Source organism: Meriones unguiculatus, chromosome 2 (genome assembly GCF_030254825.1).
Source record: "Meriones unguiculatus strain TT.TT164.6M chromosome 2, Bangor_MerUng_6.1, whole genome shotgun sequence".
Classification (NCBI taxonomy): domain Eukaryota; kingdom Metazoa; phylum Chordata; class Mammalia; order Rodentia; family Muridae; genus Meriones; species Meriones unguiculatus.
In genome coordinates this window covers 180636485-180652353 of record NC_083350.1, presented here as the reverse complement: position 1 = coordinate 180652353, position 15869 = coordinate 180636485, and the positions used below count along the sequence as shown (strand labels likewise).

General features: G+C 36.3%; 1 protein-coding gene across 4 annotated transcripts in view; it reads right to left on the bottom strand.

The window, feature by feature from the left end:
- Window positions 1-15869, bottom strand: part of Fstl5 (follistatin like 5) — a 692962-nt gene that overhangs the window by 269350 nt on the left and 407743 nt on the right. For all 4 annotated transcript variants that reach the window (XM_060378450.1, XM_060378449.1, XM_060378448.1 and 1 more), the window contains exon 7: window positions 10187-10353. In XM_060378450.1, coding sequence (XP_060234433.1) covers window positions 10187-10353 — 167 coding nt within the window. The remainder of the gene's footprint in view (window positions 1-10186; window positions 10354-15869) is intronic.

The window sequence follows — 15869 nt, the reverse complement described above, 5'->3', positions numbered from 1 at the left end:
CTCCCACTGGGGTGGGTCTCAGATTGGAACACTCATTGGCTTGCCATTCCTCAATCTCTCCTCCAACTTTACCCCTACACTTCTTATAGACAAGAAAAATTTGGGGTCTCAGATTTTATGGGGACATAACAACAGACACTGAGGAAATCTAAAGAATCGATAGGCCTTATTTCAAAAATCTGAACTCCACAAAATTGGAAAATCTAAACAAAAGGAGCAATTTTCTAAAGAAATACCTTTTACCAAAGTTACATCAACATTACTATTAAATAAACTATGTAAACTACTTAAATTGTCCTATATCCTCTAAGGAAATAGAGGCAGTCATTCAACCATTCATCGTCTTCCAACCCAAAAATCCCAGGGCCAGATGGTTTCAGTGCAGAATTCTACCAAACTTTCAGTAAAGAACTAACATCAATAATCAAACTATTCCACAAAATAGAAACAGAAGGGACTTTGCCAAGCTCATTTTATGAGGCCATAGTCACCCTAATACCTCTGTTGAGAATTCTCTATTTAGTTCTGTACTCCATTTTTATTTATTTATTTATTTATTTATTTATTTATTTATTTATTACAGTTTATTCACTTTGTAGTCCTGCTGCAGCCCCCTCCCTTGTTTTCTCCTAGTTTATCCCTCCCTCCCTTTTCTCCCCCGATGTTCTTTCCCTAGTCCTCTAATAGTCCTCCCTTTCTACCTGACCCTAGCTTATCAGTTCTCATCAAGGCTAGCTGCATCATCTTCTCTGTGGCCTGGCAAGGCTGCACCCCTGAGGGAGAGTTGATCAAAAGGCTGGCCACTGAGTTCATGTCAGAGACAAGGGAACACACTTGGAAACTGAACAGCCATGGGCTCCTCTGAACATTGGCTCTCGGTCCACTCCACGCATGGTCCTTGGTTGGTGTCCTCCGTTTTTAACTGGGTCATTTGATTTGTTGATGTTTACTTTTTTGAGTTTTCCATGTATTCTGGATATTAGTTGGGTGTACAGTTGGTGAAGATATTTTTCCATTCTGTAGGTTGGCATTTTGTCCTATTGACAGCGTTCTTTGTCTTACAGAAGCTTTTCAGTTTCATGAGACCCCAGTTTTTAATTGCTGATCTTAGTGTCTGAGCCTTTGGTGTTCTGTTCAGAAAGTTGTCTCTGGTACCAATGCGTTCAAGGCTATTTGACACTTTCTGTTCTGTTAGATTTAGTGTATTCAGTTTTTCGTGGAGGTCCTAAACACACTTTAGTTTTGTGTAGGGTGATAAATAGGGATTTATTTGCATTCTTCTATGTGCAGACCTCCAGTTAGATGAGCACTGCTTGTTAAAGGTGCTTTATTTTTTTCCATGTATTGTTTTGCCTTCTTTCTCAAAAATCAAGTGTCCATAGGTGTGAGGGTTTATTTCTGCATCTTCAGTTTATTTCCATTGATGTACTTATCTGTCTCTATCCCAATATGATGCAGCTTTTTTTACTATTATTCTGTACTACCACTTAAAAACAGGGATGGTGCTACCTCCAAAAGTTCTTTTTTTAATTATTTTTTTTATTTTTTTATATATTAATTACAGTTTATTCATTTTGTATCCCCGCTGTAGCCCCCTCCCTCTCAATCTCACCTTTCCTCTCTCATCTCCTTCCATTCCCCTCTCCGGGAGGTTCTCCTCCTCTTCCACCTGACCCTAGTTTATCAGGTCTCATCAGGACTGGCTGCATATTATACTGAACAAGTTTGTTTTAGCTATCCTGCAATTTTTTTTTTTTTTATTTTTCCATATAAAGTTGAGAATTGCTCCTTACAGGTCTGTAAAGAATTGTGTTGGAATTTTGACAGGAATTGCATTGAATCTGTAGATTGCTTTTTGTAATTTGGCCATTTTTTTTAACCATTTTTTTTTTAATCCTACCAGTCAATGAGCATGGGAGATCTTTCCATCTTCTGATATCTTTTTCAAATTCTTTCTTCAAAGACTTGAAGTTCTTGTCACGACTGTCTTTCATTTGCTTGGTTAAAGTTATACAAAGATATTTTATATTATTTTGACTATTATGAAGGGTTGTTATTTTCCTTTTATTGTTTGTATAAAGGAGGATTATTAATTTATTTAATTTAATTTTGTATACAGCCATTTACTCTGATGTAATGTCTATTTTTGTAGCTGAGGTGTTTCTTGTATGCAGCTGATTGATGGATTCTATTTTCGCATTCATTATGTTACCCTGTGTCTTCTTATTGGGGAATTGAGCTCATTGATAATTTAGAAATATTTATTACCAATGACTGTTAATTTCTGTTATTTAAATATTGGTGGTGTGTGTGTGTGTGTATGTGTGTGTGAGTGTGTGTGAGTGTGTGCTTGAATGCACTCTTCCTTTCTGTTTTTGTTCATTTGGAATTATTTCTTATGTAGGGTTTTTTTTTTTTTTTTTTTTTTTTTGGAGTATAATTAAGCTTCTCAAGTTGGACTTTCTTTTTTTTCTTCTAGTAATTTTTGTAGGGCTGGCTTTGTGGACAGATACTGTTTAAATTTTCTTTTGTCATAGAATATCTCTTTTTTCTCCATCAGTGATGATTGAAAATCATTCTGGGCTGGCATCCGTAGTCTCTTGGGGCCTGCAAGATATCTGCCTGGGCTCTTTTGGTGTTTAAAGTCTCTGTTGGGAAGTCTGGTGTAATTCTAATAGGTCCACCTTTATGTTACTTGGCCATTATCCCTGTGCTTTTTAGTATTCTCTCTTTGTTCTGTACATTTAGTGTTTCAATGATTATGTGGCAGTAGGAGTTTTTGTTGTTATTCAATCTGCCTGTTTATCTGTAAGCTTCTTGTACATTTGTAGGCAACTTTTTGTTTAGGTTAGGGAAATTTTCTTCTATGATTTTGTTGAAGATATTTTCTGGACGTTTGAGCTAGGAATCTTCAGACCACATGGATACTGCTAAATATAACTCCCTTTTTTGAGGGTAAAAATTAGAAAATAATTATTCCATTGTTCTAAACATTAAAATTAGTTAACATAATTAGCATATTCTACTAGTAAAATTCCTCCCACAAGCTGCAGATACTTGATATGACTAGCAAGTTCTAGTCGTAAACATAAACTACAGTACCTATTTTTGAAATATTTTTAATTCTTTATTAATTACACTTTATGCACTTTGTATCTCCCCTGTGGTTTCCTCCCTCCTCCCCTCCCAACCCTCCCTTCCTCCACCCTCTGCCTGCATCCCCAAGTCCACTGATAGGGGAGGCCTTCTTTTCCTTTCTTCTGATCCTAGTCAATTAGGTCTCATCAGGAGTGGCTGCATTGTCTTCTTCTGTGGCCTGGTAATGCTGCTTCTCCCTCAGGGGGAGGTAATTAAAGAGCAGGCCAATCAGTTAATGTCAGAGACAGTCCCTGTTCCTATTACAATAGAACCCACTTGGATACTGAATTGTCATGGGCTACATCTGTGCAGGTGTCTTAGGTTATCTCCATTCATAGTCTTTGGTTGGAATAGTAGTCTCAGGAAAGACCCCTGTGCTCAGATTTTTTGGTTCTGTTACTCTCCTTGTGGAGTTCCCATCCTCTCCAGATCTTACTGTTTCCCACTTCTTTCATAAGATTCCCTGCATTCTGCCCAAAGGTTGCCCATAAGTCTCAGCACCTGCTTTGATAGTCTACAGGGCAGAGCCTTTCAGAGGTCCTCTGTGTCAGGCTCCTGACTTGTTCCCTCTTCTCTTTTTCCTCTGATGTCAATCCTCTTTGCCTTTCTGGATAGGGACTGAGCATTTTATCAAGAGTCCTCCCTCTTGTTTGAAATATTTTTAAATAGCTATAATTCTCTATATTATGTGTGTAATGGCTTAAAATTTTTGCACAAATTAGTGATTTTATTCTTTCTATATGTAGCCTTCCTAGACTGCTCTCACTAACTTAATTACTTGTCTCAGGACTCTCTTTTTCTCTCTGCAACCTAAGAATGTGTTGAGCGGTCACACTGGTACCTGGACCTGTTTTGTTTTCACATGAGAGCTTCAGTTGCTTGTAATCGACCTGTGTTATGTTTCAAAAAGACACTTTTTTTTCTTTAATGGAGTGCAACTGTGTGACAAGCATCTTGATCACATGTCATAAACGGAGTTAACTTGACAGTGATTATGTCTAATATTTTTACCTACCTCTGGAATTGAATGGCGGGAGGCTCTCTAGCATTACATTTCTTTATTTGACTTCTCATTGTGGCTTAGACTGCCTCCAATATGATGTACACAATTATGAGCCTGGGCATTCTTTCCTCTTCTGATATCACAGGCAGAATTACCCATTTCTCCATTCAGTTGTTGTACTTATCATATTTTCATGCATAACACTTCACATCTAGTTTTTCTCTGTGTCTAGTTTATTAAATGTTTCTGTCATGAAAGCATGTTGACATGGTGAAATTTTTTACTACTTTTTCCAAAACAATAATTATAATAAATAATGGTAATCCTTAACACAAGTAAATATGGGAGAGAAACTAGAACATTTTCTCAAAAAATATACAAATTGTATGAGATATGTACATTGAGGTTTAACAACATTAATAGTTAGGAAACTGCAAATTGCAACCATAAAGTAGGACCAGAGAGATTGTTCTTGCATAAAGGCACTTACTCCACAAACCAGAAAACTAGTGTTCATTCTCTGCTAAGCACACAATGAGGGAACTAGATAACTGACTCCAGAAACTTGCCCTCAGCCCTCCACATATGCTCCATGGCACATGTGCCCACTGACACATCATATACACACAGTAATGACAATGATAGGTGTAATAGTAAAATTTAGAAAAATAAGTATTACCTCCTTTAGGATAACTTCCATGAGATAACTATTGCTCAATTAAAAGATAAATAAAAATATCATAATTAGTCAAAGATATAGATCAATTGAAACCCATGGACCCTTGCTCCCAATGTATAGATAGCAGTGTATCTATTATGAATGATAGCATGCAGGTTGTTAAAAATTATAAAATTAATTATCCTGTCTATAATCAATCCCAACGTGGGAGTACATACAAAATAACTGTAATCATGATCTCAGAAATATATCTGTATCCTCATGTACATTTTAGTGTAGCCAAGTGTCCTGTCTGGTTTTGTGTCAGCTTGACACAAGTTGGAGTCATCACAGATGAAGGAGCCTCCATTGAGAAAATACCTCTAGAGGAATCAGCTTTAAGACATTTTCTCAATTAATGACCAATGGGGAGAGCCCAGCTCATACTGGGTGGCATCATCCCTGGTGTTGGGATCTATAAGAAATCAGGCAGGCAGAGCAAGCAATGTGATGCGTGCCAGCAAGCTGCACCCCTTCATCTCCTCTACATCACCTCCTGCTTCCAGGACCCTGCCCCGTTTGAATCACTGTCCTAACTTCCTTCCGTGATGAACAGGCAAATAAATCATCTCCTCTCCAGCTTTGTTGTCGGTCATGGTGTTTTGTCGCAGCAATTGAAAACCCTAATTAAGACACCATTATTAAGTAGATGGAATCATTAAGTAGATGAAAGAGAGAAGGCATGCCATTTTTAGTTCTCATAATAGGCAACATTGATAAACCTGAAGGTCATTATGCTTAGGGAAATAAGGCAGTCACAAAATAATCTCCACATGATGCCACTTTATGAGGATGCTACAAAAGTCAAGATCATAGAAATATAGTGTAAAATAATCGTCTCTGTGGCCTGTGGGAGAGGAAAGACTTATTACCAGTGGTCTCTTATGGAAAATAAATAAGTTCCAGGGATGTGCTGTAAAACACTGTGCCTATTGTTAGCAAGATTTTATTGTGCGCTTAAAAATTTAGGAAGATTGATCTCAGAATGCATCTTTTCACCACAATAAAAAAAAAGAAAGAAAAAGAAAAGAAAAGAAAGTACAATGGGAGTCCGAAGCTTTCAGCACTTCTTTCCTTGCCAATCCACATGATTTTATGAATGGCATCCAACAAATAGCAAAGTAGGACAGGGAAAAATCATGGATTTGTTCGACCTGAGGTGCATATCATTTTAGTTGACATCTCCTTAAGAAAGGCAATATACAATGATGAAAACTCTGTCATGCTCTCTCTGGAAGAGTGTACTGTTTATACAGTTGAGACGTCCAGTACAGTATACCTCAGTATTCTCATTATCACGCATCTCTTCTAAGGCGGAAAAAATAACATTTGTTGATCAGGTGCTGTCTAAATTCTCACACACTACATATTTTTTACAGACTAATTGGCTCCTGAATGCCCACTGGACATAATATTTTGTAGCTATAGAAGTTAGAAGACAGTGTCTCAGACCTGAGCAGATCTGCCATATCTTAGGAAGAGCGTCCCTCGGCTCAGAGGAATCAAGAGCTCAGGCCAATGAGAGTCTATAAAATGTTAGCTACTAAAGTCAGGAAAGAAAATGACTGAATCCCAATGTAGGCTCTACTGATAGGTGACAATCAGCAGAGATAATCATAAAACAGATTTTCAGTTGCCCAGAGGCATATATTTTGTCTGATTTAAATTCCAAAAATCTACCCAGGGAGTGATATCTGCATTCCAGTCCAGTATTCCAGTGGTAAATTAGTACATCTGCATTTTTTCTTTTCCCAAACTAATCACAAAATGATTTATACTTCTTTTGAAACAGTATAAATTCTAGTTAAGCTACTTTTATTTGACAGCTGTATTAAGCTCAGTGTCTATAGGGTGAAAAAAAGAAAGTTATCCAAGGAAAGAAATATCATCCACAAGGCAATGGGGCCAGTAATTACAGAAAGTCCTGTTGGATAACCAAAACACATCAAAAAATGAATTCTTGTACAACTTAACGAAAGAAATGACATTTAGTGTTGCTAAGGTTTAAGCCAGATGGCTAATCATATTTAACCAGTGCAAAAAGCAAACAAAAAGATAGTATAAATTTGTGATATTTCCAGAAAGACTCTTTCAAGGAGAAGAGATAACCTTTCAATTGTTTTGTGATGTTCAGTGTAGAATCTACGGTGGTAAAATACATTTTGGTAATTACAGCCTTTACAGTATTCACAAACTTTAAAAAGTCCATAAAGATGAGAGATACAATCCTGGAATGTCAGAGAAGGCTGAGCTTCAGGTGTTTGCAGGACAATCAGTCCAGCAATATCTTTGTACTCACTTGTGCTCAGATGACTATAAGTCTCTTGACCTAGTTTAGATTGATACACAGAACAAGATAGTGAATGAAAAAAAATGGCCAAGGAATAGACATAGACATTGTTTATGTCTATAATTTGCTTCAGATTTTGTGAGTTAAAACTTTTGACACTACTGAAATAATCCAGAGCATCTTTTGTAGAAAAAGGACTTAATTTGGATATCATACCAGTAGAGTCAGACTTAGAAAGCAATGCATAAGTCAACCAGTTTCAGATGAATGACAAAAAATCATGAAGGCTTGTGTATAAGTATATAGTACTTTAAATAAAATATAATATATAGTGTGTGATTTTACCCAAACATTCTATGTTTATCTAGTACCACTTGTAAAGTTGTTGAAAATCATATTAATATAAATTATAATAGTATTTTATAAAAAATTATAACTATATATGATCAAAATTACCATATTGTATTCAGATTCTTGTAAAAGTAGAAAATAATATTTGGATATGTAGATAGTTTTGTGCTATATATCACTAATTTAACATGAATCTACCAATTATACTTACAGGAAAATTTCTCTATATTAAATTCATTATGTATAGTGAAAAATGGCAAACCTGAATTGCAATCTAGGTTACACAATTTGGTTTTACTTCAATGTTCAGTCTATGTGGAAATACAGTGTATATTAATGAATAGCAAGGTAGCCATTGATACTATAAGGTACTGCAAGACCGTGCGTGGTTGATAAATCCATTGTCTCTAAATTAAAAGCCAATGAAGCACAGTAAGAACATGTGATCTCTGAGGAATTGTTGACTGTGATAGTTCCAGTTTTAGTCCCTACAGTGACCACACAATGACTCTTCAGTCCTCAAACATGACTGCCATGTCTATCTGCCAATTCTGCATCACCTCCCTACACATTCCTGAAGATATAATTGTATTTATAGTTTTGCCTCCCTTCTGTTAATTCAACTTATCTGACCTAGATAATTTGAAAACCAAAAAGACAAAGTTAGCTTTTTCAAGAATTTGGCCAGCCCATTTAGAGGAATTACTATAATGACATTCTCCAGACATAAAAGGTTGGTATGCAGATATGACAGCGTGCTTCCTAAAGGAACATGGGCTGGCGCTAAACAATAACTGCAAGTTCTGTGAGTGTTACTATTGCATAAACTTGAGCCAAGTGTTTTCTGGAAAACCCTAACCTTCCTTAGCACAATATGTAACTTAACAGTAAATACATAGTCCTAGGCACAGTTGAGGACATCCATGCTCTTTGAAATACATAGAAAGAGGAGAAGAAAGAGGACTAAGATAACCAAGAGAGGTATAGGATATAAAACTCAACAAGAGACACTGTTTTGGGAAAAGGGGAAAGAGAGAGGGGGTGACCCTTGTAATGTAAAATAAATAAGAAAAGAAAAGAAAAATAAAATTAAAAAGATACAGGTTTTTTTTTTTTCAAAAAAAATACAATATAACTAAGTTTTTAGCTAAGTAGTTTTGAAACATGGTCTTGAACACATAGAGACCTACCTGCTTCTTCCTCCCAAAATGATGTAATTAAATATGTGATACTACACATGGCTCCATAGTCCACCTTTTTAATGGGTGTTGTAGTTTGATGCTATGCTTTATGAAAAAAGAAAGATAAGAGGAAAAATGTTCATTGCCTCATGAGGATCCTTTTTATGAAAAAAATGAAGGTAAGAGAAAGAGGTCATAGAACTTAAGAAGCATCTCCTGTCATGTTGATAAATAGGCACAGTACCCAGCTGCTTTCTAATTACAAATTCTTGTATGTATAACACAGTGTTCTTCTCAACATTGGTCAGAGAAGCTTCTTTTTGCTTCTCTTGTTTTAGGATAAGAGACTCACAACTGGTCAAATTGTGGAGAATAAGTTGACTATAGAGTTGGAAATATATTTGCACTCATTTGCTGCAAAACTCAAGTACTATTGTGGAAGGGGGCATGGGTAAAAGCCAGAGGACCTGGAAAACTGCTTTGAAATAGTGTCTTCTATTATAACAGGAATGTTACACAGATGAACTCTCAATGTCCGTGGCTACTTGAACAAGACCTGCATAAAATCAGACCAATCAATATCTCAGTATGGATATGAAGAGGGCTCACAATATCCCAGTCCTAGTTGAAGAGCTATAAGCCTTCAAGGACTACTGATGGGAGAAGGAGTCAGTGGGAATTTTAGAAAAGTGGAACCTGCCATTTTGCCATTTTCTGATGATCTGCTGAATAGCACTATTCATGAACATAATCCTTTAGAATAAATATGCATGAAAAAACACACACTCACATGTGTACATGTGTGTATATGTACTAAAAAGATCTCATCCTTAGTACCATTGCATACTGGGAATCAATTCAGAGAAAAACACTTAGATATGGCCAATAAACTAGCAATATTTGTTTTTAGGTTAATAGAAACATTTTATACTAAGGAAATATGTATTTTATAAACACGAATCTTTATTTTCAGATAATTAAATATTTCTTTTTTCCTGAAACTTTAATAATTCCAAGCATACACATATATAAACAGGCACATACACAGGCGTGCAGACACACACACATCATACAATCATATACATTATCACACTTCTTATGGTTGGTCGTCTTAACATTTTCTTTTCCTTGACTCTGAAGATGCAAATTTTCATCCATGCAAATTTGAGCTTATTTGACTGTGTTTTAGGGAATAATTATTAGATGTGAATTTACTAGGGAGACAATTTGCATTTTAAAACTAGAGATATTTATTAAAATGTTGTGCTAATGTATTTTTCTCACTAATGAACTGCTGCATAATCTTACTGTACCAATACAAGCGATTTGCATAATTACAACTGCTCTGTGGGACACCTACCAACTGGTAGAATGGATATCCAACCACCTAGTAAATCTCTACTGCTCTGTGTCCAGGGTTCCTTTAACTCCTCAGCCACCACAGAGACTGAGGCAAATCATGCAAGACGCATACATGGGACATCATCCTGGTTTCATGTACTCACATTGATGTCTTCCAAATCCAAATTGTTTAGAACAATGTTGTTCCTCTTCCATACGATAGGGGGTCTCAGAGCTCCCACAATGGCACAGCTCAGAACAGCACTTTGTCCCACAGTGGCTGCAGTAATGCTGACTCTCTGATCTTCAGGCAGACTCAACTGGATCACCTCTGCAATGAGAAAGTGCCAGTATATTATTGGTGAGGAGGACATTTTCCAAGAATAATTAGTATGAAGTCTTTGAACACCAGTGACTTTGGCTTCTAATTTGAATAACAGAGAAAAAATGAAATGGAGAAATGAGTAAACTGTTTCCAATTAAAGGTCAAATGACATTTCAATTTAGTTGACTGACAAGCATCCTCATGAGGGTATGAACTATTAAACATGAAATGAGTATCAGAAGAAGAGTTACAGTAAGCGTGGCAGATTGTACCTGAAATAGAGATAAATTATTTAAACACCAATTCAACATGTACTGTATCATCAGCACTGGAATAAAAATGATGTTGTTTATTGTTTATTGTCTGATAGATTTGTACTGTAGGTGAGGTGAGAACATTGTTGGTCAGCTTCAGAGAACAGTTGCAAAGCTGAATGTACAAAAGGCATCATTAAGCAGGAAAACATAAAATGACTCTAAATAAAGAGTAGATTTATTTGGGAAGTTGTAAGAGGAGAGGAAAAAGAAAAAAACAAACAAACAAACAAATTTTACCAACCACATAACAATGAAGTGGCATTATGTTGGCCTACCCTAAGTACTGATACACTATAGTCATTTTCAGGTCTTTGAATTTTACACTTAAACATTTCTCTTATCTAATAATTATATGTATGTCATTGATTTTGCAGAGTCATGAACACATTTTTGGAAATCTGAATGTGGCTTTATCTTTGGTCAGTTCAGTTCCCTCCATCTGAGAATTAACAGCCACTCAGCATTAAGATGACTGAAACAGTAGCTCCAGTTTCTGCATCCAAGTAGCTCTGCACTGTGGTTCCCACCTAATGTTCAGACTTGTACTTTTTTTAAAACGTTTATTAATTACACTTTATTCACTTTGTATCCCCCCATAAATCCCTCCCTCCTTCCCTCCCCCTTCTTCATGCATGTCCCTCCCCAAGTCCACTGATAGGCGAGGTCCCCCTCTCCTTCTTTCTGATCTTAGTCTATCAGATATCATCAGGAGTGGCTGCATTGTCATCTTTTGTGGCCTGGTAAGGACTGTACTTTTAACACACTGTAGTTGAATATTACATTTCAGCCAGCTTAGCCTGAGCCAACTTAAAAATATCACAGTTGGCAGATTGGGTTTAGACACTTCTTTTGGGGACTGAGTGACCCCAATATAGCTTTTAATTTGAACCTATGTATTAACTGTAATTTCTCCCCAGATACCTCTCATCTTTTCTTACATTCAAAGTTCTTTTCTTTTCTGTTTTTTTTTTTAACCATATTTGTATTGAAGAGAAAGACAAGTGAGTTTTATATGATATAACCATTCAACAAATAGATTTTTGGAGTTTGGGAACCTTATCAGTCCCAATACTGTTGATGGCATATTTTTACATTGGAAGACTGGGATTGACAAGAGACCTATACCTTCCTTATGCACATAGAAACTGCCCATGATAAGTGATTTGTGTGACATCCAGCACAGTCACACACACACACACACACACACACACACACACACACACAACACTAACTGAGGAAGTCAGAAATGGACTAGACCCTATGATATTACAGAATTTTCTGTCTCCAATACAGAAAGAATTGTTATTACTATTTTCATTGTCCAAGAAGAGAGTAGGATAGTCTTTAAGCTAAAATCTCCTATTACAGAGATTCAAACCAATATCCTTTTTTAAAATTACATCAGAAACACTAAAAGAAAAATAGACAACAATTACCTTTCTGAGTCATTTGTACAGACAGTTTAATCTTTCTCAATAAAATTTATTGATATTCACTTCTTTTGCCCGATGCTTCCCGAATAATAGGAGCATGAGAATAGTTTCCATGCACTATTATTTAATATTTTGCCAAATGTATACATATGTACATTTACTCACACACATGTAGGTAGGTAGGTAGATAGATAGATGGATAGATAGATAGATAGATAGACAGACAGACAGACAGACAGACAGACAGATAGATAGATAGATGGATGGATGTATATTACCCCTCTGTCAGATATAGGGTTAGTGAAGATACTTTCCCAATCTGTAAGCAGTTGTTTTGTTCTGATGACAGTGTCCTTCGCTTTACAGAAGCTTTTCAGTTTCATGAAGTCCCATTTATTGATTGTTGCTCTTAGAGCCTGTGCTGTTGGTTTTCTGTACAGGAAGTTGTCTCCTGTGCCAATGAATTCAAAGCTCTTCCCCAATTTTTCTTCTAACAGGTTTAGTGTGTTTGATTTTATATTGAGGTCTTTGATCCACTTTTGTGCAGGGTCATAAGTATGGATCTATTTGCATTTTTCTACATGTAGACATCCATTTAGACCAGCACCATTTGTTGAAGATGCTATCTTTTTTCCATTGAATGGTTTTGGCATAAGTGGATATTAGTCATATAATATAGGATACACATACTAAAATCTGTACACTTAAGAAGCCAATCAAGAATGAGGAGTTTGGCTAAGATGCTCAATCCCCATTCAGAAAGGCAAAGAGGATGGACATCAGAAGAAAGAGAAAAGGGAACAGGACAGGAGCCTAACACAGAGGGCCTCTGAAAGGCTCTATCCTTCAGGGTATCGAGGCAGATGCTGAGATTCATAGCCAAACTTTGGGCAGAGTGCAGGGAATCTTATGAAAGAAGGGGGAGATAGTAAGACCTGGAGAGGACAGGAGCTCCACAAAAAGAGCAAGAGAGCCAAAAAATCTGGGCACAGGGGTCTTTTCTGAGACTGATACTCCAACCAAGGACCATCCATGGAGATAACCTAGAACCCCTGCACAGATATAGCCCATGGCAGTTCAGTGTCCAACTGGGTTCCATAGTAATGGGAACAGGGACTGGTCTCTGACATAAACTGATTAGCTTTTTCTTTGATCACCTTCCCCTGAGCAGAGAGCAGCTTTACCAAGCCACAGTGGAAGACAATTCAACCACTTTTGCTGAGACCTTTTAGATAGGATCAGAAGGAAGAAGAGGAAGGCCTCCCCTATCATTGGACAGGGGAGGGATATGGGTGGAGAAGAGGGAGGGTCTGGTGGAGAAGGGAGGAGGAGGGAGGGTGGGATTGGGAGGGGAGGAGGGAGAGAGCTACAGAGGGGATACAAAGTGAATAAACTGTAATTAATAAAAACTAAAGAAAAAAGTGAAAAACAATTGAAATAGTTTGAAACTTTCAGAGATTTATTTTCATAGTCAAGAAAATAAAACAGAATATTATAAACTTAATATATTTAGATATCATAAAATTTTTAATAAATCTCTTTATATTCCTGAATTGCATCATCTAAGCTCCTCTTTTTTAAAGTTTTCATAAGTTTAATTCAACAAATATTGTTTAGTCATAAAATTTGCCATATAGAGTGAAGATTTCAATGACCTTTATTTTATGTTCTTAAACATTTTATTATTTTTATTATTATTTAAAATTTATTTGTTATGTAGCTCAGTTATAGCCCCCTCCCTCATCTCCTTCTAGCCCTGCCTTTCCTCTCTCTTCCTCCCCTTTCCTTCTTCCCTAGTCCATTGATAGGGGAAGTCCTTGTCCCCTACTGTCTGACCCCAGTCTGTCAGGTCTCATCAGGATTGTCTGGACCCTCTTTCTCGGTGGGCTGGCTAGGTTGCCCCACCAGGGAGAAGTGATCAAGGATTGGGCAACTGAGTTCATGTCAGTGACTGTCTCTTCTCCCCTTACTAGGGAACCCACATGAAGACTGAGCTGTCTATGGGCTACATCTGAGCAGTGGGTCTAGGTCCTCTCTATACATGGTCTCAGCTCCTCTTGAAATAACATAAAAGATAATGGAAATGCTAATCTTAGTAGCGTAATATTAACCTTGGCTCTTCAGACAATTCAAATCTAATTTCCACTAAGTCACCATGAAAAACTTTTCACCTGAAATCTGTATGACATTTGAAGTAGTTGTGCTTACTATAGTGATGTATTACATTGTTAATTAGATAACATTATCATCAATATTGACAAAAGGTTAGCCTTCTGAATTGTATTTTAAAGAGAAGCCATAACTCAAATTAAAATTTACTGTTTAAACAATAATAACAATAATAATAACATGTACAAAAAACTTTTTCTCTAAAAATAAATTTTTTCTATTATTTTTTACTAATTACAATTTATTCACTTTGTATTCCAGCTGTAGCCTCTCCCTCAGTGCTTCCCACTCCTACCCTCCCTCCCTCTTCTCCTTCCTTTCCCCTCCTTTTAAAACATTAGCTATAATTATTAACTATAAGAACATTAAAATATTTTGAATTTTATATATTCCTAGATATATTACAGAAATTTCTATTTACAAAGCAATCATTTTTATTGAAACTAATGAAACTCAGATCAATAGGTTTTTCTTAAATAAACTGAGTAGAAAGTTTTTCATCTAAGAGTCTACCAAGTCTGTTTTTAGTCTTTTTTGTATGATTCATCTTCCAATATTAACTTGCAGTAAGAATATTTTTGTGGTGAATGAAGTGTTTATGCAAACATGTACAATGTATAAATCATCATATCCTATTATAGTATATGTATATGGAACTAGCATTCAATTTAAAACTGTTTTCAAATTTATCTGGATAAGAGCTACATCTCGTGTGTGTGTGTGTGTGTGTGTCTGTATTAGTGCTTAGAATTATAAGCATATAAACAAAGATTCAAAGAGAAACATTAAAAATATAATCTTTTGTGTGTATTTTCTTGAATATATACAAATAATGGCATTTATATATCATTCTATCCAAAGTCACCTTTTGCTAGTTAGTTCAGGCTACTCCTTGCCACAATAATAGCAGCCATGTTAGTTCTCTTCCCTATATCTTTACTCTAGTGACAAAACATTTTAATGTAATAGGACTTAAGAAGAATCATGTGTAACATGATGGCAAGTATCTTGTGATGATGGACTCTATGAATCCCATGCTTGGAGAACTGAGTTAAGAGGATCACACTAAAACACCTTGATCCGAAAAGAAAACAAAACATCACATCACATCACTTCACCTCACCTCTCACATCACTTCACATCACATCACATCACATCACATCACATCACATCACATCACATCACATCACATAACAAAAACAACAAAACCCATGAGATACTCTGCTAAATCAAAACCTATGTGGAGTACACATAAGAATGTTTTGAAAACTTTTGCCTTTTACGGACTCATGAGTGTCAGGTCTCCCTGGAAGCTTTCTCTGTTATTCAAGGGAGGAAGCTGGAGTTCTGAGGAGGAGATATCTGGCCTTGCACTGTGAAGAATTTGAAGAAATGCACTTACACTGTTGCTCTTTTTATTTTTCTGTCTGATAACTTAGCAAAACAAAATCATGTAAATTCCTTGCTTATTGTAGATTATACTCTACTTTCTTTAAGAGAGCTAAAGAGATACTTGTCATGCAAACAAGAAAACTTGAGTTGGAACCTCAGTACCCTAAAGAAAAGCACATGATGACATATGCTTGCAACTCCAAAGCAAAGG